Source organism: Octodon degus, unplaced genomic scaffold (assembly GCF_000260255.1).
Source record: "Octodon degus isolate 3935 unplaced genomic scaffold, OctDeg1.0 scaffold00105, whole genome shotgun sequence".
In the NCBI taxonomy this organism is placed as follows: Eukaryota; Metazoa; Chordata; class Mammalia; order Rodentia; family Octodontidae; genus Octodon; species Octodon degus.
Genome location: NW_004524681.1, coordinates 6,425,136 through 6,449,566, shown reverse-complemented (window position 1 = coordinate 6,449,566; position 24,431 = coordinate 6,425,136). Strand labels below are relative to the sequence as shown.

The window sequence follows — 24,431 nt, the reverse complement described above, 5'->3', positions numbered from 1 at the left end:
ATGTATAAAATTTTTGGGTTAACAAATATGTTTCAGGTTAGATGATTCAAAAATGCATATAAACACAAAATTTAGAATCATGGTGGCCCGTGTGGGTAGGAGGTGAAAACAGGAGGAAAGACACTGTTGAATTATTAAGACAGGTCATTTGTGTTTAACATTATTAGAGCATGCTGCTATGCTTTCATTTGTCTTCATGTAGGTGTGACAAGTATGTAGGTGTGTAGGGGTGTGTGTGTGTGTGTGTGTGTGTGTGTGTGTAAGAGAGAGCATGTGTAAAACAAATCACTTAGAACGTTATGGTTTTCACCCTCTTTTCTCCTTGCTGTCTGCCTGCTGCTCACGGACTGCTCACAGTAGTAAAGGGGCTGTAAATACATTCACAACTATTACTGATCTCCACTTAATTAAAATGGAAAAGTTGCAACTTTAAGATCTGCTACAGACACCAGAAATACACTTTCCTTAGCCTTCCATCCCAGTAGGAGTTCTGAGCATTTACCGGGCCACCAATTTGTAAATCAGTTCTTCCTGGAAAGGGAGTGCCTTTTGTAATCTTAAGCCAAAAATCTTTAGTCACTTAGAAAAATTAAATTTGACTATTTTTTTCTCTTCAAAAGTTAAACATGGAGGCACTGCGTATCAACCTGAAGCTCATAATACATTCTTTAGTAAGATATACTGAGAATAAACAATGTGCTAAAATTCAAAAAGACACAAGAACATGCCTTAACTTTTAGAACCCAGTATTTTTAATTCAAATAAAAGACACTATACAAATGTATATGTGTGTGTGCGCGCGCGTGTGTGTGTATCTTTTATTCATTTATTTGGTATGGGGTCTCACTACACAGCTCAGACTCACAGTGGTCCTCCTGGGATTACAGGTGTGCACAACCACGCCCAGTTTTGGGGGCCAGCATGGCATACCCAGGGTTCCCAGGCCAGCACACCATGTGGTACCAGTGACCAAAGTCAGGTCCGAAGCCACTGAAGCAGTGGCTTAGACCGTAGCTATAGCCCAGCTCTACAAGTATATCTTTATACTGTATGATATTGCTATAAAGGAACTATACTTAACCTCTGAAAAGAAATACAAAGATAAACCGGACAGGACAGGACAATTATCTGCAACACTAACTCATTTCTGAAGCCCTGACCCTGGCTTATGAATAAACCCAACGAATAGATACAATAGTTGCCCAAAACCACTAATCTGAACTTTCTCTACCGTTTCTTCTCTACCATTTTTTGTCTGTTAAAAAAACTTTTTTTAAAATAAAATAACCTTCAGGCAGAAAGAAGACACGAGAAATGTGAACACTAACACCACTGAAGGCATTTGGGATACATTTGTATGTTGGAAGCCTGGTCTTTAACCTTGAACTATTATCACACACTCAAGAACAAGGGACCAAGAAGGCCTGGACAGGAATAGGAATTGTCATTGTTATTTTAGCATCTATTATATAACTACAATATTCTGGGCACAGTCCTAAGGGTTGTAATACCGTCATACCATAAATACAACAGCTAACATTAATCAAGCTGTTCACGTGCACTCACCCTTTACATCACATTAACACTACCAGGTAGGTCCTGCTACTATTTCCATTTCAGTGATAAGGAAACAAAACCATGTTGGGTAATCTGCTTTGGGTCACACAGGGTTTCTGATGCCAGAATCCAAATGCTTTAAATGTAGCTCATTTAATAAAATAAAAACCCTGGTAGGTATTATGAGGAGTATTACTACGACTACTGAGATTTAGAGAAGTTGCATGCCTACATACTGAGGGAGAAAGAGATGAGGCTGGGACCCCAACTACTAATATCTTCTTGAATGCCAACCAATGATTAGCAGTAATGTGACAACTTAGAATAAGTCAAATATAAAGAATAACTGTTTAAAGGAAACCATGTGCAAGGAAAGCTATCAGCAATATTCAAAGCCTTAGTAAGTCTCTATGCTTAAAAAACTGAAGTTGTGGGCCGGGGAGATGGCTCAGTGGAATAAGCGCTTCCCTGGCAAGCATAAGGGCCTGAGTTCAATTCCCGGTTCCAAAAAAAAAAAAAAAAAAAAAAACCCTGAAGTTGTAGTTCAATAAATATATTAGCAAATAAAATGAAAGAAAGCATGAAGCTATAATCAAACATTTAAATTCCAAAGAGAACTTACCTCTTTTATATTCAGGGGTCTTCCACTAAGATCATATTTGTTCATAGTTTCTAGGGCTTTCTTTACAAATTCTTCATCTTTAAATTCAACCACACTTAAAGGAGAAAAATTGATAAGAAATGTTTATGTACTAAGACACTTTCACAATCAGAAGTTTAATTTGACTTAAGGTACTGTAAAAAAAAAAAATTCTTACCCACAACCCTATATCCAGGTAGATTGGTCAGTATATGCAAAAGAAAAAAAGTTTTAGATCAGTAGATGAAATTAATGGTAGATTCTAACATTAATGTCAATAGAAGTAATTAATTTTTAATCTTTTACATTTCCAGAACATAGAAGGCAAGTGATCATAAATTGTTAAATTTTAAAGTCATCTATTTACAGTAGAACCTAGCATGTAAGAAGCTTAGAGCATATTTTTACTTACAGATAATTTCTCTTAAAACTAGTATTACTATGAAAATTCAATCAACAGTAATTAAAGGAAGTATTAGAAGACTCCAATATACCTGCCCTTACATAGTTACAATACTTTTAAAAGATACATAATGTACAACATATTTTTCCACTCAAAACAAATAAAAATTGGAAATAAGTATTAGTTTTCTTTTTAATAAAGTTCTGTACTAGATTCAAATTCACTGCAATAGCATCCAATTGTAAATACGTAAATAAAATCACCTATGCAAAAGAAACATAGAATCATTTTTAAAAATAATTTCTTATGATTACTGTTCAAAGTGTCAACTGAATACAATGTCTTTTTCATTTACCCAGATGGTTTTTGCTACTAAACATGGTAAAAAGTTTTCCATTATATCTTCAGTATATTGTACAGTTGTTGCTAAAAATCAAAGTCTACTATCAACCAATTCCTTCTACATTAATTTATTCACCAATGCCCTTCCTAGCACTTGGTCAGAGCACTATCTCTTCTGTGGTCCTGCAGGTTACCAAATTGAGCTTTTCAAAATTACATTCTGAATTAACACCTTTAAACTACAGGCCTCTCATAAAACTCTTAGGGAATATTATCGAGTCAGTGATTTTAAAATATCCTTGAAGACATCAGAATACAACAAAATTTTACTAAGAAGCACTGCCTTAAGAGTATTAGAAAGTGCATGCCCTTTACAGAAACATTTACAAGACCCATCCCTTCCAGGCAGCGAGTTGGTTGGTATAAAGTGTCAGACTTACTAGGGTAAAGCCTCAGATCTTGAATAATAAAGTAAAGCAAAATGAAACTTAAGTTTCCAAAAACTGGTACAAGTATTATACAGAAAGTAAACTGCTGAGGAACTTTTAAACCTCAAGCAGATGATTGCCCACAGCACTTACCCTTGATTTTCCTTCCGCATCCTTAAAGAGCTCCACGTATGTAACCTCACCGACTACATAAGACATACAAAAGGAAGATACCAAGAAACAATACATTTAAACACCAGTGTCTTGCTTTACTGCACACCTGTGCACAGCTCTACAGAAAAGCACCTATTATTCACCAACAATCAAAACCAGACCAACATACCTCCTGTCAATGGCTATGTAAATTTAACTAATTTTCAGAAATGTACATCATCCACATTCTCTAAAAGAAGCTAACAACCATATTAACCTAATTCATACTACAGATCATATTTTGGCCAGCATGATATAGTTGGTGAACAAATGCACATATACATACAAATGGTCCCTTAGCCTATCATATTAAAAGACATCAACATTAGCACTTTTCAAATAACTTTGGTCAGCCTACACACAACAGCTGTTTTAAGGTGACCTTCTACCTGAATGTCTTCAATCATGGTTGCCATCAGTAAACTAAATTTACAAGTCATGCTTCACAGCAAGCCACACACTTTCTAAATAAAGTCAATGAATAAAACCAATCAAATAGTTGTCACCTTACAACAGATACACCAATGCAATTGTTTTGTATGTATTAGAAGAGATCAGCCTCAAAGCCAAGTACATAGTTTACAGGACTGATGAAACGCAATTTTTCAAGAGGTGACAGAACTAACTTTTACAAGATCAAGTATTAAAATTATTTTTCCCCAAAACCAACCATATATATAAGATGAAGGTTTTCAGATTATTCTGAAATCAAACTACAACAGCAGTAACGCAATTTTAATATAGAACTGCAAAGACAGCATCGTGGCAGTCAGGACAATGCAAACAAAAGGAATTCCACAGCCAGATTCCAGACTCCACCAAGGTAAGAACAAAACAGCTTTTGGGAAAAAAATAGTCAGACCTTGTTATTCATACATTAACACACTACATGTATTGCTTAACTAGTGCAATAATTAAAAATCTATAAAACTTCAACTAGACAAAGCAATCACTTTAACAAAATTCTTGGTGGCATGCAAATGCTGGCTTGCTACTACTCCACTAAAGTGGCAAAAAGAAAGTACTTCATTTATCCATGCTACCTTGGAATGAAATTGTGTCAAGTGAAAGAGGAGGAAAAGATTAATTCACATGTCAAGAAATAAAAATTAAGTTTGGAGTCTATGTGGCTAAGAAGAATAAAAGCGTGCTTAGCTTCTTCCCTGACACGAAGATTAACCAGCAGGGGCAATTCCAGAGCCACTTACCTCTTTCTCGCATGAGGTCTTTGATTGCTTGCCATTTCATGTCATAGGGGATGTTGCTAATGAAAACCCTGTTACGGTTGGGACCCTTCTTTTCTCCAGTGCCTGAATTCTTGTCTTTAGAGTAAGGGTGGAATCGATTGGCCTTCTTATTTCCTGTGGGTTTCTCCTTTAGGTCAGATTTATCTTCTTTCACTGATTCATCATTCTCCCTACAAATTTTAAAAAAACAAAAGTAACTTCAGTCATGCTTCTAAGAATGTAAGCCTACATTAAATAATTCTTATGTTTCACTTCATAAAATCCTCCACTAAGCTCAGCCTCAGTAAGGCAGCTGAAGAGACAGCCAGACAGCGCTGAGACTGCTCGGTGTCACCTCAGAGGGCTTGAGCATCCAGCTTTTCTAAGCCTCTCAGTTCCCACCTAACAATTCTCATTTTTGTCCATAATAGCTGCAAGCAACCAATTGCCCAGTTTTTCCCATTATGCTTTTTTTTCATTTTTATTTTATTTTATTTTTTTTTTTTTTTTTTTTGTGGAACCAGGGATTGAACTCAGGCCCTTGCACTTGCCAGGGAAGCGCTTCCTCCACTGAGCCATCTCCCCGGCCCCCCCATTATGCTTCTTAATAAATGTTATTAGAACCTATGGTGGAATATCTTTACTGTATATAAAATTGTCACCTTTAATGAAGTATTAACTTTCTGGATGTCATTCAAAACTCTTAAACACCTGATTTCTAAAATGGTATCATTTCTTGGGACCAGCCAAATAGCTCAGTAGACTAAAGCGCCAACTTAGGCAGAGCACAGTGGCCAGGGTTCAATCCCAGGCATGCTGTGCCAGCTCCACCCTCGGGGCACACTGAGACAGTGACTGAGACTGGGCATGGCGGTGCGTGCCTGTAATCCCAGCGCTTAGGAGGCTGAAAACAAGAGAATCACTATGAATCTGATCTATGCAGTGAGACCCTGTAGACCCTGTACTAAATACCTTAAAATAAATAAATACAAAATGGTATCAATTTCTTAAAAGTTAACAGTTTCTTCCCAGAACATTTTTCCTTTCTTAAAAATATAATAAAAACGCATAACTCTCCCTATATACCCACACCATGTGCATGCTTACATAAGACTCTCAAAATTTTTTTATTCCCAAACTGAATAGATAAAATGTATGTTATATGAACATCTTCACGTTGAATATTTTGTTTTCAACAATAACAGAGGATAGAGTACTTCACAGAATTATATCATTTTAAAATTATGTATAATGAAGGGATACAATAGAGGGGACAGTAATTAAATGCAACACCAGTCAGAACTTTATAAACCTATTTAACAAAGCCTAACTGGAAAAGCATTTCATGATGCTATGAAATGTAGGCATACATAAGATCCCGATCTATACTGTACTACTTTAGGTAAACTCCACAGATAAAAGTCTGTACTTAGGGGCTGGTGAGATGGCTCAGTGGTCTAAGGCGCCTACTTAGAACAAGCTTAGCAAAGCACAGGGACCGCGGTTCAATCCCCCAGCACCACATGCCAGCCCGCCCTGCCCCCTGGTGGGCTGAGCTGGTTACACACACACACACACACACACACATACACAAATAAAAAAATAAAAAAATCTGTACTTAATGTTTAAAATGCAATTTACTTTTCAAAAAAAAAAAATCATTTTTACAGGTTACAACAGATTTCTTTAAAATACTCCAGTGAATTTAAATTTTTTGCAGAAGTTACAATAGACTGCTTTCTAAAGCCCAGCAACGGGGAGGCTGAGACAGGAGGATCACTGCCAATTTGAGGCCAGCCTGGGCTACATAACACTAGGCTGAATTGCACAGCAAGACTGTGTCAAAAAAAAAAAAAAAAAAAAAAATTCCCTTCTAAACCACCATTCTATGGAATTTAATATTAATTAACAGTATTAGAACAATTTTCACAAAAATATAAAAAAACTCAATGACACTTTATGTAATTTTTAAAGCTTCCCGTATTCTTGTGAAAACCAACTGCGTTTCGTACCCCTGGTTCTACATGCTCTCCTAGGCCAGCACTGCACATCTATCTACAAACTGCCATACTCTATAGACGCTCCTGCTTCAGCCATGAGTTTCATAACACAGTGAGTTTCCTAGACACTGCTCTTCAGAGCAGGTAGCACAGCTGCGAAGAGCTGTGTCCACTCTGTAAGAACAAAAGCTCTCTCCTGTGGTACAGTTCAGCTGCCTAGCCTGTGACTGCATGTTCTAACCAGACAAAGAGGAACCCATACTCCTCCAAGCAGAGGTAAGGCCGGTGTGGCCAGAGACACTAGTGCCACACCTACTGTGCTACCTCCCCACACCGACAGGGACACCCTCCTGCCAACAAACTCCCCATGGGCAGTGGGTATCTAGAAAGGGTCTTCCAGGCGTCTAGCTCAGGAAGCAAGGAAGCACCTCCCCCCACGCAGATGGCACTGCTGATAAAGGCAGGGTGCAGCCAAAGCACAGCAGCCTCTTCTGCGGCTCCTGGGAGCAGGGAATACAACAGGCCCCTCTTCTTTCCCCATGAGACCGATTTATAGGACAGCGTCAGCTGAACTCAGATCTGTAAAGTCTCTGTTCAGATAACCAGAGAGCTATGTGGGTCTCTACATCAATACCCTTCCCCCCATTTTCTTTCTGAAGGAAACCAACTGTGAATGAGAACCAAGTTCCGAGAACTCACAAGGTTGTTCTACTCTTCACTGGGTGGGAATTACATGGATGTGGTTGCTCATGTGCTCATAACAATCTGACAACTCTACTACAGACTAGCCCTTTCTATAGATTATCTTCTTTAAACTATTTACTTAAATCATGACTAGAGAAAGCAATTTCTTCTTTTCACAATTAACCATTCCTATCCTAAACATACCACTAAACCACCCACAATATATAAATTATCTATGGAAAACACATCAGTTTAATGACTAGAGGAATGATTTGATTATTTAAAAAACTAAACCATAATTACACAATTCCTGAAGTCTTTCTATGTCATAAATACACTATTGACAGGAAGTAAAAAAAAAAAATGTGAAAACTTAATAAAACAATGCTACTGAATACTGGCACTGTATCCAGAATTCAACCTACTGATTCTCAAACTGTTCATTTTGGAAATGCATGCTTCTTACTTAAAGACTAAAATTTATCTACTCTTAATTATTCATTCCCAAATTATAAATTTCTGAAAAAGGGGCTGGGGAGATAGTTCAGTCATCTAAGCACCTGCCTAGCAAGCACAAGGACCTGAGTTCAATCCCGGGTACTACAATGCTGTGCCAGTCCCAGGCCACACATCAGTGCCAGTCACTGAAACTGGGCATGGTGGCACACACCTATAATCCCAGCACTGGGGAAGCTGGAAACAAGAGGATCACTACGAGTCTGAGCTGCATAGTAACACCCTGTATCAAAAAACTAAATAAAAATTGATTAATTTTTAAGGTTCTGAAAAAAATAGTATGTAGCAGCAAATGAAGAAACATAGTATTATGTGATTTTAAAACATGAAATCTAAAGGTAATTCTACTCCCAGAGGAAAACTCAGGTTTACATACCTATTTGAGGATAAAAAGAAAGATCTCACCCTAAGTTCTTATTTCAAAGAGCTTCAAAGGGAAAAAAAGTCAAATACAAAAATAACTAAGCTTAAAATTAATAAGGAGAAAAATCCAAGATCAGAGCTTAAATGAAATGTACTAGGAAAATGAGGCGACAAAAGCAAAACTTTTTTAAAGAAAAATAAAATTGACAAATATTAAGCTAGAAATTAAAAATAAAAGACTCAAAATCAGAAAGATATCACAACTGCTAAGACAGAAATACTGAAGGAAAAGAGACCACCATGAAAAACTATATGCCAATAAACTGGAATAATGCAGAAGAAATGGATAAATTTCTAGAAGCAAAAATTCACTACGACCAACTAATGAAGAAACAGAAAATCTAAATGGACCTACAATGAGAAAAGAGATTGAATCAGTAACTGAAAATCTCCCAGACTCCAGCCCCACATGCAGGCCTGGTATGTGAGTGGGACAGCCCAAGGCCCTGTGGAGCCTCACTCCAGCCAGCATCCAGGCCTGGCGATTGAGTGGAACTTCCTCCATCAGACAGGCCTGGAGTGGAACCCTGCAGCAAAACTCCCTGCAAGGAGGCTAGAGGCAAGACCCTCCCAGCTGATCCAGGAACAGAACATCTTGCCAGAGTGGCACAGCGAGCGGGTTTACTTCCAAGGGCTGCAGCAGGAAGAAGTGGAGCAGAGCAGCCAGACCCAAGCTACACCCACCTGGATGAGTTTGAACTTGGTAGATCCAGACCTGGTGCTAAGGTAATAACTCTACCAAAGCTCTACACCAAAGGTCAGAAGACACTGCTATATACAATGACAAAGAGAAGAAGCAAAATGCATTCTCACGCCCCGAGCCCACCCAGAACAAACACAGGAGACACCAGCATAGAAGAAATGGGAAATCACACACCTGAAATCTCTGAAATAATAGCATCTGAAGTAAAGAAACAACTGCAGAAAGGTATAGAGGAAATCAGATCACAAATAATTTCTGAAGTAAAAAAGAAATGACAACTACAATGAAAGAAGTACTAAGTGCTTCTAAAGAAGACACTGATTAAAAAAAAAAAATAGAGCAGAATAGAAAAATGATGGAGTCCTTGAATGAGCAACATAGGAAGGAAATAGAATGCAGGAAGCAGATTAAAAAAGAGATACATCGGACACTAAAATTTCAATCACAAGCTGGCAAAACTGTTTGAATGAAAGTACAAATAGACTTTCAGACCTGCAAGACACCATTACAGCTAGTGAAAAGATAAGAAAAGATCTCTTAAAAACAACTCGGCTGCAGGGAAAAATAACTCAACATCTGCAAGACAATACAAAGATAAATGTAACAGGCATCAATGAGAAAGAAAGAATCAATACAAATGACATAAAAAGAATATGGAGGCTGGGGAGATAGATCAGAAGAATAAGTGCTTGCCTGGCAAGTGCAGGGTCCTGAGTTCACTCCCTGGTACTGCAAAAAAAGAAAAAAAAAAAAAAAGTATGAGCAGAATAGCAGAAAACTTCCCAATATGGGGAAACAGCAGGAATGTCTTCCTGCTGACATTCAGGCAACCGAAACATATAGAACTCCAAGTAACATCAACCCAATTAAAAACAGACCCAGACATATAATAATCAAGACCCCAGAAAGTCAGCACAGGCACAGTATACTAAAAGCGCTAGAGAAAGAAACAGATTACATTTAATGGAAAACCCATCAGAATAATGGCACATTTCTCTTTACAAACCATCAAATTAAGAAGAGCATGGAGCAAAGTACTTCGTCTTGCAAGAAAACAAATTCCAACCCAGACTGATACCTCTTTCAAGAGATAAAATACTTCCATGACAAAGAACTAAAGAATTTCATGATGACAAGACCAACCCTACACAGACTACTACAAGATATTCCAGAGAGGGATCAAAATGACCACAACTGCATGAATGAGAGCGGAAAGAACCCACCAAATAGGATAAACAATTAAACACAGGAGAATAAGAGGTATACAACAGCAGTCTTTCAATTCTTTTATATACAGCAGCAAGATATTTCCATTGCATACTCTACAAACAGACTTCGCCTGCACCCTATGGGTCATGATTCTGTCCAGATTTACAGGCTGGATATCAGGGAAATAGCAGTAGCTCTCAGTGACACCTGGCCAGCAGTAAGCATCATGGGCACGGTCCATGTCGACCACATACTAGAACTTTGTGTGATATCTTATCCCCAAAGCGTTAGAAATGCTGGTCATATATTGCCATTCCAGTATTTTGTCATGTTTTATTCTTAGTAATTCTTTACTACCATGAAAACTTTTTCTTAGTTGATATATTTGTATATATTAACCTAATCAAATACTGTGTGAGTACTCTGAATTGATCACAGATTTTTACATATGACATACTACATTCAGGCCTCTTAGTTGGACTCACAATTTAATTTTAACTTTGAAGATTATTTTGAAACATTTAATGTAATTTTGAATTAATAATTAATTTTCTGAACATTGTTTAATTTTTTATTTTGGGGGGTGGAACTGGGGATTTAACTCAGGCCCTTGCACTTGCCAGGGAAGTGCTTATTCCACTGAGCCATCTCCCTAACCCCTTAATTTTTGGCTTATGATTTATACTGTTTCTTTGACTTACAATCCACTTATAAGACTTGGTATGATATTTTCTCCTAGTACTAGAAACTAAAAAATGTATTTCCATTTTCCATTGACTTTCTGTTCATTCTTGTCTTTCACACACACACACACACACACACACACACATATAAATATGAAAAAAATGTATACAACCTGATATAAGATTGATACTGTTTTGTGGAAATCTTCAATGACCTTTTAAATGGGTTTGTCTAATATATTTTACACAGACCTGCATAACTACCATTTTGAGGGCTCTTTATTCTTTATCCAGGACCTTCCAGCAACTTCTCTTGCCTTCTGGATTATGGTCCGTTATTTTCTATATGCACATCTGGAGATATTAGAATATTTTGAGTTTATATAACTGGAAAGCATTTACTTTTAATTTTCAAAGTTATGTTTATAAAGTATAAAATTTAAGGAGGACAGATCTTTTTTCTTCAGTCTTTTGAATAAATGTCTAGTTTCTTACCCACTTGCTCTTTTTTTTTTTTAATGTGGAATAAGATGCTATTTAATTTTGTTCTTTCCTAGCTAATGCTTTGTTCTATGTATATGCTTTCATGATTTTTTTCTTTACAATTAGTTTTGGACAATTTCATTTTTGTGGATCTTGGTATGATTTTATTCATATTTCTTGTGTAAAAGGTTCATTTTCCTTGGAAATGTGGTGCTATAATTTTAACTAAATTCAGAAATTTTAAATCTTTAAATAATTTACTGCCTACCCCCTTCTACTTTTAGAATTCTAATTATATGAATATAAGTTTCTTGATTTTGGCACAGAGTGAACTGTTATATGACTGATCTGTAAACTCTTCTGCATGTTTATTTTAGACAATTTCTGTTGTTATATTCATTTAAGTTTGTAAATAATTTTTTACAATGTGCAATCTATTATTTATTCATGTTATGTATTCATTTCAGAAATTTTTTTTCTAAAATTCAGTCTGTCTACATCTTATATCTTTCACATTTCAATATTTGTCTACAACTTTTAATTTGCTATATAATTATTATTGATTTTCAATAAAGTTAATAATGAGTTAAAAAAAAAAAGAGGCCAGATTTATTTTGGTTTATGCTTTCAGCTCATGGTCAGTTGGTTCCTAGGGCAGGAACAGCATGCACGAAGGGCCTGGGAGGGAGAAAGCTGCTCACACTGTGGGAGTTAGAAACCAGACAGTGAAGGGAAGAGGCTGGAAGGAAAGAGCCACTTCCAGGCCACAGTCTCAGGAGCTGACTCCAGCAATCAGGCCCCACGTGCTAACAGCACCTCAACTCAGAGCCAGTCAGTGAAGCAGATGACCTTTGGGGCTTCGAATAGTTTATAATGACTTCATAACTGTCTTAATTGTATTGTTGGCATGTTTGAGAGGTATTTAGGCATGTTACATGGAAATAAAGTATTTCATTTGAAAAAATAAAATAAAATCTCCCAAAAGTCATGCACGGTGATACAAGCCTGAAAACTCCTAGCAAACTGAGAGGCTGAAGCAGAAGGAACTTAAGTTCAAGCCAAGTCTGGGAAACTTAAAGACTCAGTGAGAGCCTATCTTAAAACAATAAATAAAAAAACAAGGAACAGTCTGATAGCTCAGCAGATTAAAGAACCTGCTTAGGCAGAGACCAGAGGCCGGGGTTCAATCCCTAGCATGCCATGCCGTGCCAGCCCTGCCCATAGGGTGCACTGAGAGAGCAACTGAGACTGGGCATAGTGGCTCAGGCCTACGATCCCAGCTATTAGGAGGCTGAAAGCAGGAGAATCACTATGAGTCCAATGTACAAAGTCTGATCTACGTAGTGAGACCCTGTAGACCCTGTACTAAACACAGAAAAATAAATAAACAAGGAGTATGTAGTTCAGTGCAAAACTGTGTTCAATCTCCAAAACTGGGGTGGGGGGGAAGGAGTCCCCCAGTGAAATGCCCAGAACTTTGTGTTCTCACTGATAAAGTCTACCATACATTTAAATATTAATACCAATCATTATTCAACTCTTCCTCCAGAAAACTAAGAGAGAATGCTTTCAAATCATTCTACCAAGTCAACATTAATCTAATGCCTCAACCAGCCAAAGACACTGTAAGAAAAGAGAACTGCAGGCCAACATCCCCTATGAAGATGCAGAAATCCTTAACAACACACTGCCATCCTGAATTCACAAGCACATTAAAAGGATTGTGCACAAGTAATTAGACTTATCACCGGGACAAGGACAGACCTATAAATGCATATTGATAAATGTGACATATGACATTAACATAATGAAGCATAAAAAATAAAACAATCTTCTCAACAAATGCAAGAAAATTTTAACAAAATCCAACCCTTGATGATAAAAGTTCTCAATAAAGTATAGAATGAAGACGCCTCAACATAATGAAGGTCACACAATGCAGGCTCACATCTAATTTCTTCTTCAACAGTGAAAACTTCGTAAGTTTTCCTCTAAGATCAGCAGCAAGGGGAGGATGCCTGCTCTCAGCAGTTGAACTCAACATAGTATGGAAAGCAAATAGACAAGAAAAAGACATAAGAGACATGAAAATTGAAAAGGAATATGTAAAATGACCTGCTGGCAGATGAGATCTTTTTGTACAAAACCTCTTTAAAGTCCACCAAAAACTATTAAAACTCATAAATGAATTGTTAAGTTAAATAAATCAACATACAAAAACCATTTATAGCTCTTTGCATTAACAACCAACTACTGAAAAGGGAATCAAAAGCACAATTCCATTTATAAAAACACTGAAAACAAAAAATACCTTTGAATAAACTTAACCAAGGGTGTGAAAGATACTTAAAACTATAAAATAGTAGGATCACAAGTCTGCATCTTGTACAGCAATTAACCACTAAGAAGAATGTATGCAGTGTATTATTTGTTGAAACTGTACTTTCGATTTGATTTGAAACTGTCTCATTGCTATATGTTTATCAATAAAACTTTGAAAAGAAAAAAAAACTATAAAATAATGAAAGAAACGGATGATATGATAAATTAATATTCTCTGTTCATGGCAAACAAAACAATGTTTACTGAATGCCCACACTACTCAAATGACCTATCAATTCAATATAATCCCTACCAAAATTCCAATGGCATTTTTTTACCAAAAAATGAGAAAAAATTCCTAAAATCTGTATGGAACTACAAATGACCCTCCAAATCACCAAAGTAGCTTGAACAAGAGCAAAGCCACAGGCATCAGATCTCTTCTTTCCAAATAACATTACAAAGCCCTAATCAAAACAATATGGTAGTGGTATAAAAACAGAGATGAAAATCAATAGAACAGAGCAGAAACCTTGAAAATACATTCCAAAATTCACAGTCAATATTCTTTAATAAAAGTGTCAAATATACAATGATAAAAGCAGTTTCTTCAATAAATATTGTTGGAAAAACTCAACATCCTTATGCAAAAACAAACAAAAAACTAGATCCTTACAAGACATACAAAAATCAATTGAAAATGAATGTTTAAGCACAATACCTAAAACATATAACTCCTAGAGGGAAACAGAAGAGACATGCTTCCTGACATTAATCTTGACAACAATTTTCTTAATTTTTTTCTCCATAATTTTATTAAAAAACAGCAATGAGACAGTTTCAAATCAAATTGGTAGAACAGTTTCAATAATTAACACATTTCATAGTCTCTTCCTAGTCGTTATTTGCTGTACAAGATGCACTTGTATCCTATTTACAAACACTATTAGAACAAATCCCTCTAACAACTTTTTAGATATGACACCAAAAGGAAAAAAAAAAAAAGCAAGTGGGAGACTACTGCACATCAAACCGTAAGTTTCTCCACAGCAAAGGAGACAGCAAAATGAAAAAGTAATCTACACAATGGGAGGCAATATTTGCAAACCATACATCAGGATAAGAAATGCTGTTATTAGCTTTCCCATTCCTGGAAAAAAAAAAAAAAATACCTGACATCCTCAATTTAAGGAAAGAGAGACTCAACTGGGCTCACAGTCTTGGAGGATTCAGTCCGCAGTCAGCCAGCTGCAAAGCATGAGCAGCAGGGAAGAAAACTGTTACCCTCCTAGCGGCCAGAAAGCAATGAGAAGGAAGGAGGACCCCCACACACAAACCAAAAGGCACACCCCAGTGACACATCTCTTCCACTAAGGCCCCACACCCTAAAAAGCACATGTAGCTATGAGTTCACCAATGGTTCCACAGATGGGTTCAGCAACCACATGATCCAGTCACCCAAAAAGTCCTACCTTTGATCACGAGACACAGATCAAAGTCATAACAAACACATAACTCAACTGCAAAAAAAAAAAAAAAAATCAAAAGCCTTAAAGAAACACTTATAAGTGAATTTAAAAGATTAGAAAAGAACCTAAATTGATATTTTCCAAAAGTACACATACAAATGGCCAAAAGGTATATGAAAAGATTTTTGACATCACTGAAGATCAGGAGATTCAATTTAAAACCACACTGACATCTCATATCACACTATTAGGATGGCTATTAACAAAACATCAGAAAATGGAAAGTGCTGGTAAGGATATGAAGAAAAGAAAACTCCTATAGACTATCGGTAGGACTATGCAGTATATATTCATTAAGGAAAAGCAGTATAGAGATTTCTCAAAAAATTAGATAATAGCACTATCACATGACCCAGTGTTAGGGTTTTAAATGTATCCCTCAAAGTCTCCTATGTTGAAGGCTTGATGTCCACTGCAGCAATGTTCAGCGTTGGGGCTTCAGGGAAGTGACTGGGCTAGAAGGGTTATGAGCTCACCAATGAATTCAGCAGATGATAGGACTGTTGGGAGACAGTGGTCACTGCAGGAGCTACCTGGAGGGCGGAGGTCATTGGGGTGTGCCATCAAAGGGCTATCTGGTCCCAGGCCTCCTTCCTCTTTCTCTGAAGCCCTTTCTTCTCTGTGCATGCTGGCCACACCAGGAGGTAAGCAGCTTCCAATTTTATATATGCCAGCTGCTGTAAAATACAACCCTACCTCATATGAAAAGCAATGGAGAGGGCCGGCCAAATAGCTAAGCAGATTAAAGTGCCTGCAAGCAGGCTCAGGGGCCAGGGATTCCATCCCCAGGCCTGCCGTGCCAACTCAGGGGTGCACTGAGACACCAACTGAGACTGGGCATGGTGGCGTATGTCTGTAATCCCAGTTTTTGGGAGGCTGTAAACAGGCGGATCACTACAAGTCGGATCCAGTAGTGAGACTCTGAACACCCCGTAGACCCTTCCCTAAAAATACAAAATAAATAAATAAATAATAAAAAGAAAAAAAAAAGCAATGGAGCCAATGGATCATGAGTTGGTTATCTTTCAAACTATAGCAACAATAAATCTTTGAGACAATTCTCTCAAATAACACATATAGCAATTCCACTTCTGAGTGTTTATCCAGAAGTATCTGCCCTCCTGTGTTCACTGCACCACTCACAATGCCCAACATATGTCGATAACCTAAGTGGTCCCTGTGCATCAATGACTAAGGAAAATGTAGGGCAAACACACGCTCACACAATGGAGTAGTAGTCTTAAGAACTCTGGCCACTTGCAGAACCTCAATCTGCAGGACATTATACTAAATGAAATAAGTCAGACAAAGATAAGTATTCTGTGATATTACTTAAGACATGGAGTATGAAAAACTCAATTTCAATCCAGGAAGCAGAGAGTAGCATGGTTACCAGAGGTCACAGGACATGGGAAAGAGGCAAAATGTTGGTCTAATGGTGCAAACTTTCAGTTTCAAGTTCTAGAGACCTAGGCCGGCCGATGAGATAGCTCAGGGAACTAAGCACCTGCTTAGGCAAGCGCAGGGACCAGGGCTCGATCCCTAGTACTGCACGTTTTGCCGGCCCCACCCCTGGGGGTGCAGAGCCAGCAAAAGAATCTGGGCATGGTGGCGCATAGCTGTAATCCCAGCTCTGCGGAGGCTGAGAACAAGAGGATCACTATGAGTCCGGGCTGCATAGTGGGACTGTATACCAAATACATTTTTTAAAAAGTTCTGAAGACCTTCTGGGTAGTATAGAAACTATAGTTACACACATTGTACACTTGAAAGCTACGAAGACATTAGACCAGCAATGGTGAACCTTTTAGAGCTTTCAGTGACATTAACAGCCCACTGTAAGTTCGATACCACTAGACCAGATCCTAAGTATTCTCAACACACACACACAGGCTAGCTATATAAAGTAACAGGTATGCTAATTGGCTTGACTGTGGTAATTATTTTACCATATAGTCACTGTACATTGAAACATCACACTTTACACCTTAAATATAAATTTTCATTATATTGCAATAAAGCTGGGGAAAAAGTAATCAGTTCCAGTCTTTACTGATATTATAGTTAAAACTGCTATTCTACCAGTAAACTTTACACCTTACCCCAAGGCTTAATATTTTATATAAGCATGCTGGTGTCGTTCAGTCTCCATGTACTCTGAGGTTTCACTTAATCACACATGAGTAAGGAGGAGTTACAACACAGCTCTTGTCCATCTAATTCACTTTAAAGGAGACTATTCCACCATTTGGCATAAGGAAAAAGAACACATCTAGGGAAACCTATCTTTAATTTCTTGACCAAAAATGTGAATATGGCAACTAAATGTGAATTGCTACATTTCTTCAACAAATATTTACTGGCCCTTTTTGAATGACACCTTCAGGAACAACAATTAGGTAAGACATACAGGGTGGCTGTCTCTGCCCTCGGACTATCACTGAGGACAGAGACAGCTGCCCTATGAATTAACCTTAGCAAAAGTCATGCTGACCCTGCCAACAAGTGGCTCCCTGTTCACTGAGACAGTCTGTATTATAAAGCAACATCTGCGCTTTTTCATGGTCAATAAAATGAATTTTTATCATCAAAGATACATGGTGAGCAAACCCAGGCTTCTGTGCTGGTGTCATTAAGCCATTCCTACTGCTCACAGGATCAGACAAGGCTGGAATCTCGAGTTGCTCCCTGTGAGGGTCCATGCTGGGCATCCCATGTGATCATGGAATAGACAGTACAAGAAACCCCTGGAAGTGACTCGGTCTCTACTCAACTTCTGGGAAAAAATGGGGAGAAGTGAATTACAAGCAATATGGAAAGAATTTGCCCTTACTCCTAATATTTCTTAAAGTACTTACCTTATATATATTTCTCTTCCTAACTAGAAAAGATTTCTTTTCCCGCATCTATCCTTTCTTTCCCTGTCCTGTGATGAGACCCACAGGGGGCAGAGACTCTCAGATCTGACAAACATTCAGGCAGCAGCTTCACTTGTGCCTGCAGTACACTCATCTCACTCAAGTGTAATAGAGCTTCTCTCTGCAATTCAAGGCTGGACTTTCTTCAGAAGAAAAGGGGTATCAAACCCACATTTAAATAGGAATTAACCACCCATGCAGTCCTCCCCATTATCCATAGGGCCTCATTTCACTTCCACAGATCAAAAACAGACACTAGGTCCCTTACGTAAAATGGCACATAAAATCACTAGGTGACTTGTAATATCTGTTAACAATGTAAATGCTATGGAAATAGTGTTAGACTGTACTGCTCGGGGAACAATGACAAGAAACATTTGTACATGTTTAGCACAAACATAATTTTGCGGGTGGCAGGAGAATATTTTCTATTCACAGTTGGTTCAATGGATAGGTGCAAAATTCATGGATGCAGAAAGATATGGAGGACCAGACTATTTTTAACTTTATCATTCCACAGTTTTTCATTTTTATTTTAATGGCAAATGTCTGAAGGCCCACATCTTGGTAGGTATGACAGAAAGCGCTTCCTCTATTGATCTGTCAATTACTAAGAGGCACACACACTTTCCATGCAGAGCTTCCCATCCTTATAGCTGCCACCTGCACCCTGCCTGGATGGTTGAGAGCTTTCAGCGGTGTGAACAGCCCACTGTGGCCCAGGTGATGATACCTACTGGAATCTGCTTAAAGACCAGACTGCCGGCGGCCTGCCCCTTAGCTCAGTTCTTTAAGTGGCTGCTTCAACAAAGCAGTTAGGCTCAGGTTGCTGTGGTTCGATCCCCACAACACCCCAGCCAGTCATGCCTTGAAGGCATTCGGAGCAAAAAAAAAAAAAAGACCAGACTGCCCCACCAAACAGGGAGTGTTAGTCTAAAATCAACCCTCACACAGACTGGTCCAGGTGATACCTAACATTCGAACCTTTCCACACAAAAGAAAATGAGACATCTGCCTTTCCAACTCCATTATAAACATGTTTCCTGCAATGCACCAAGTTAGACATGAAGGAAGGAAGAGGCAAGGAAGGAAGAGGCTGTTTCCACTAAATTTGAACCCAACTTCAGAGTGAAGAAGTTGGTCACATGAAAAATGCTTAACTTCCTACCGTCCCACAGGACTTGTGGTGTGCAGAACATGTTCCTAGAACGTTTCTTTACAAATCAAACTAATGGGGATTTGAGTCAATTAATATTTTTATAGGCACTCATGACAAATGCAACAGTGAAGAAGCAAGTTTTCTTTACTTAAAAAAAAAAAAGTACTTTACGGGGCTGCAGCTATAGCTCTTTGACCCAACACCTGGCTAGCATGTATAAGGCCCTGGGTTCATCCCACACCCCGCAATACACAAATTTTGAAAATCTTTTTTTACCATGTTATCAACATGTAGGCCAGCAAGCACTGAGTTCTTTTTTTACTAGCCAGAGCGGCTGACACCACTTCGAGGGAGGGGAAAGCTCATTTCCCCTTTCAGAGGGTGCACCTGTAGTGGGCTCCAGGGAAACAATGCGGCGGCCTAGGGGACAAGTCCACACTTCTCGGTGAGGGTCGCTTCGGATATGAAAAGGCACCCGTGGGAGCAACGGCCAGCAGCATCCCGGGGCGCAGGGCAGGCCCAGGCGGGGTGGGGGGCGGGGCGGGCGATGACGTCATCCCTGGATACCCCCCCTAGCGACGCCGGAGCCGAGGCCTGGGGACACCTCCCCGCCGCCAGGGAGGTGAACGCCGAGGGGGGGACCGTGCCCCGGCCCGGCCCAGCTCGCACGGCCCGCGGGGACGCCCGGCAGAGCTGCACCTGCTTCCCCGCCCCACCCTGGCCCGGCCCCCGAGGAGACACCATACATTGTCACGCCGTTGGAGCTGCTCCGCGGCGGCTGCTTCTCAGGTTCCGGGACGCGGGACTCGGCAGGCTGCGGACGCGGGCTGTCGTCACCGGCCACCGCGGGTTTGTCGGCGTCTGCCATCGCGCCACCGCGCTCTCTGAGGGCTCCGCGCGCGACAATGGCGACGGCGGCCCGGAGCGGTAACGGATCCCGGTTTGAAAAGGCCCCGAGCGCTCCCAGCCCGATCTCGCGAGAACGTGCGCGGCACGGGAGAAGGGGGGGGGAGCCGCGGAGGGGCGTGGCCAGGGCCCACCAGCAGGCGCGAGGGTCGCGCCGAGGACCCGGATCATCCGGTGCGGCGCAGGTGGGCGCGGTGAGCGGGGATGCGCGCGCCACGCCGGCTGGGAGCCGCCTGCCGCGGCGGGCGATAGGTGGTCCCGCGCACGGCTGCTGGCGGTGCTCCCGGTGCACGCCTCGGAGTTTCTTTGAGGATTGGCCCTGAGAAGGAATTATTTGGGACTCAGTTATCAGCTTAGGGGGAAAAAATTGAGTGTTAAAAAAAATATATTGGGGCAGCAATCAATCCATAATTTTCATAATGAATCAGTTAGATGGGCAAATAATGGACATTTGGGTTTTGGTTATCCGTGTATGACGAGCTGATGACGATTACGAGTGCAACAGATACAGGCTCTTATGTATCATCATACAGAATTTTAAGATGTACATTTTCCCCCCAAAGTCTGGAAAAGAAATATATGAAACGTAGTGAGCTCTTGGGTACTGTATTTCACGCTGAGCCCTTTTGTGCTGAGACGTTCGAAGACCTCTCCAAGCGTTTTGCAGAGGAGGAGGCCTGTGCTGCACGTGCTTTCCACAGAGAAGGCTGACGTTCCTAGTAAGGAAGAACTGAGAACAAGGAGGGTTCGCAACGTGGAGGTTGGTGCCGCAATAGTATAGAATGACTGACCGAAATCCTAGAGTTGGGGCTGGGGAGGTGGCTTGGCTGGCTAAGCGCCTGCCTGGCAAGCGCCGGGGCGACCCGGGTTTGAGCCCTGCTACCTCATCCGGTGCCAGCCCCAGAACCCCTGGCTCACCGTGGAGTCCCCTGAAACACAACGTGGTGGTGTACACCTGTGAGCCCAGCGTTGGGGAGGCTGAGACAGGAGGGTCACTACACATCCAGACCGTGTAAAAACACTCTGTACCAAATAAATAAAAAGATTTTTTTTTTTAATCCTTGAGTTGACCAATTTCACATGAGAGAACATTTTCATTTTAATCATGATGAGAATGCTTGGGAAAGTACTGCGGCTGAGGTGTGCCTACACTGTTTTATACACATAATTCGTGCTGTGGTACTTGCTGCATAAATTGTTGATTCCCAGTCAACTCTAACCCCACTTTTGGGGTAACACAAGGACCCCTGGATGTGGCAAGAAAATCAGGACTCAATCCCCTGCTGTGCCTCTTGTTGCCTGTTAACTCCTTGGGCAAGACATCCCTCACTCTGCACCGTAAATACGGGCAACAAAACCTGCCTTGCAGGTTAAGGTGACAGTTAAAGCAGTTCACAGGCATAGGACAAAGTTTTGGTATTAAATCCCAATGCGTTAAAGCCTTGGGCAGGCTTTAGTCAAGGAAAATTCGGATGATTTTCTCATAATAAATTATCCGCATTTTAAAGTATTCTTCGTTCTCTATTATTCCTTTGCTACAGTTGAATTTAACAGTGAAACTCATTCTCACAATTGCTGAGACATTTTTTGGTACAGTGGATTTTTGTGAAAATTCTTTAGTCAATTCATTATGTATAAGGAGATTGTCATGCTTACAAACAGTAGTGGGATTCGGCCCCCAAAATTTAAAGACCCAATCCACAAATGGGCATCTGAGATGAACCCACACTTCCCAGAGGAAGAAATAGAAGTGGCAAATAAAACATGATAAAATGCTTCACATCACTGGCCATTGGAAAAATGCAAATTAAAACAACATTGAGATACCATCTCACCCCAGAAAGAAGGATTATCATACGGAAATCAACTAATAACAAATGCTAGGGAGGTTGTGGGGGGAAAAGGAACCCTTCTCCACTGCTAGTGGGAGTGTACACTGGTGCAACCATTATGGAAATCAGTGTGGAGACTCCTCAAAAAACTAGGAATAGAAATCTCATTCAATCAAACTATTCCCCTTCTGGGTATTTTCCCAAAAGAACTGAAAACATCATACCATATATGTGCACCCATGTTTATAGCAGAACTATTAGTCAGAGCCAAATCTTGGAAACAAATAAAATGTTCATCACTTGAGGAATGGATGAAAAAGATGTGGTGTTTTTATGTAATGGAGTATTCCTCAGCTATAAGGAAAGACAAACTCGAAGCCTTTATAGGTAAGTGGATACAACTAGAGGCAATACTTATAAGTGAAATAAATCAGACCCACATGTGTAAATATCATTATAAGAACCTAAAAGAATAAATGAAACCTGAAAAAATGAATAGTGTAAGAACCTAAAAGAATCAATAAAACCTCAAAGGTATATAGATATAGTAAAACAGAAAAAAACTGAATTTAAGGATTAAACAATGAAGATGAGAGAAAGGAGAAAAGATAGGAAGAAAGGAAGAGGGGAGAAACACTCAAGTATATATACAGGATGGCTGAGGTGATTGTACTAATAGTTTCCATAAGTTTTATGAAGACAGCAGTTAATGTTTAGAATTTTCACCTTGACTAACTGTATGTTGTTATCTGCGATCTGAGCAACTGCACTGGGGACAGCGATGTGTGATCCTAGACCCATGGTTGAATACCTCTCATCTCGGTCTTCTAAATGTGTACCATTTCTAATGTCTTATCGATTATTATACTCTAAAATTAAAAAAAAGATTAAAATTCATTGAAAGCAAGCATTAATATTCAATTATTTTTCCACTCTTGCATAACTGTATCTGTTAATCTGAGCAACAGATTTGACAATAAAAATAGATAATACAGCAACCATTGTTAATTAGCCATTCCTGTTTTGAAAATCTGTAACATGTATTGTTTTATGTTACCCTGTTGTTGTCCTTTTGTCTATTTATTTTTGCTTCTGTTTTTACTTTTCAAAATAAAATAAAATTGAATTAATAAAAAGCAGTAGTGGGCACGTGAAGAACTGAAAAATGAGCAGCACTTACCTGAGGGAGGACATTACAAAAAGAAATATTTCAGTGTTATAACAGAGATAAAAGCAAAGCATTATGTAAAAGTTACTTATAAACGCAAGATTTTAGTGCTATCAGAGAAAAGAAGAAAATATGATTTAGAATTATTGACAAATGGAAGCGATTGGCTCGCGTGCCATAGTGTGCCAATAAAAACATCTCAGAAGTATCTTGCTGTCCTTATAAATTGTGTACGTAAGTCAGGTTCCTCTCTTGCTATCCCTTAGGCTAGGTTTTGAAGAATGCATGGAGGACAGAGGTTAATTCTTACTAGAGATGAGCGAGGGTTTGCAAGAAGAGCTGGTTCTGGAAAGATCGGAAGGACTAGGGCATCTCAGAAAGAGAAGAACAACCTCTCTGTACGTTCATCTTTTCTCCCCTCTCATTATTAATATTGTACTTTCCTTAAATAAATCTACAAAAGGTAAAGAAGACACAGTTATTAATGATCTATTGCTGATTTCAATGTGTATGTTTTCCTCACCCGTTCACTATCTTCTGGTTTTTGTGGGGGTTTTAGTATAGGTACGAACACTGAATAATTATTTTTCTTTTCTTTTGGTGTGTGGAATTGAACTCAGGACCTTGTGCTTCCCAGCAGGCACTTGTTCCACTGGGCTATATCACCATATCCCCAAAATTCTTAAGAGATGCTCAAATTTTATATCTTTCCCCAGTTCCCACTGCAAAATTGTTTTTTTCCCATAATTTTATTGAGAAACAAATAGCAATGAGACAGTTTCAAATCAAATTGGTAGGACAGTTTCAATAATTAACACATTGCATACTCTCTTCCTAGTGGTTATTTGCTGTACAAGATGCGGGCATTATATCCTATTTACAAACACTATTAGAACAAATCCCTCTATTCATTAAGAGAATGTAACTATATATCTATCCTAACCACTTTGAATACACAGATACAAAATGGACATTCATCTGTATACGCTTTTTTTGTTAAGTTCCATTATTTGAATATTATAGGTGTGTTACTCAGCAAAATATTCTAAAAGAGTTCAGTAGCCCATAATAGTATTGGGTCTTCCGC

At 39.3% G+C, this 24,431-nt stretch overlaps 1 protein-coding gene across 5 annotated transcripts in view; it reads right to left on the bottom strand.

The window, feature by feature from the left end:
• Positions 1-20,421, bottom strand: part of Myef2 (myelin expression factor 2) — a 40,581-nt gene extending 20,160 nt beyond the window's left edge. For all 5 annotated transcript variants that reach the window (XM_023724053.1, XM_004639019.2, XM_004639020.2 and 2 more), the window contains exons 1-5: positions 20,185-20,421; positions 4,792-5,000; positions 3,524-3,576; positions 2,376-2,383; positions 2,180-2,273 (exon numbers count right to left, since the gene is read on the bottom strand). In XM_023724053.1, coding sequence (XP_023579821.1) covers positions 2,180-2,273; positions 2,376-2,383; positions 3,524-3,576; positions 4,792-5,000; positions 20,185-20,306 — 486 coding nt within the window. In that variant the 5' untranslated portion in view covers positions 20,307-20,421. The remainder of the gene's footprint in view (positions 1-2,179; positions 2,274-2,375; positions 2,384-3,523; positions 3,577-4,791; positions 5,001-20,184) is intronic.
• Between the last annotated feature and the right edge of the window lie 4,010 nt (positions 20,422-24,431).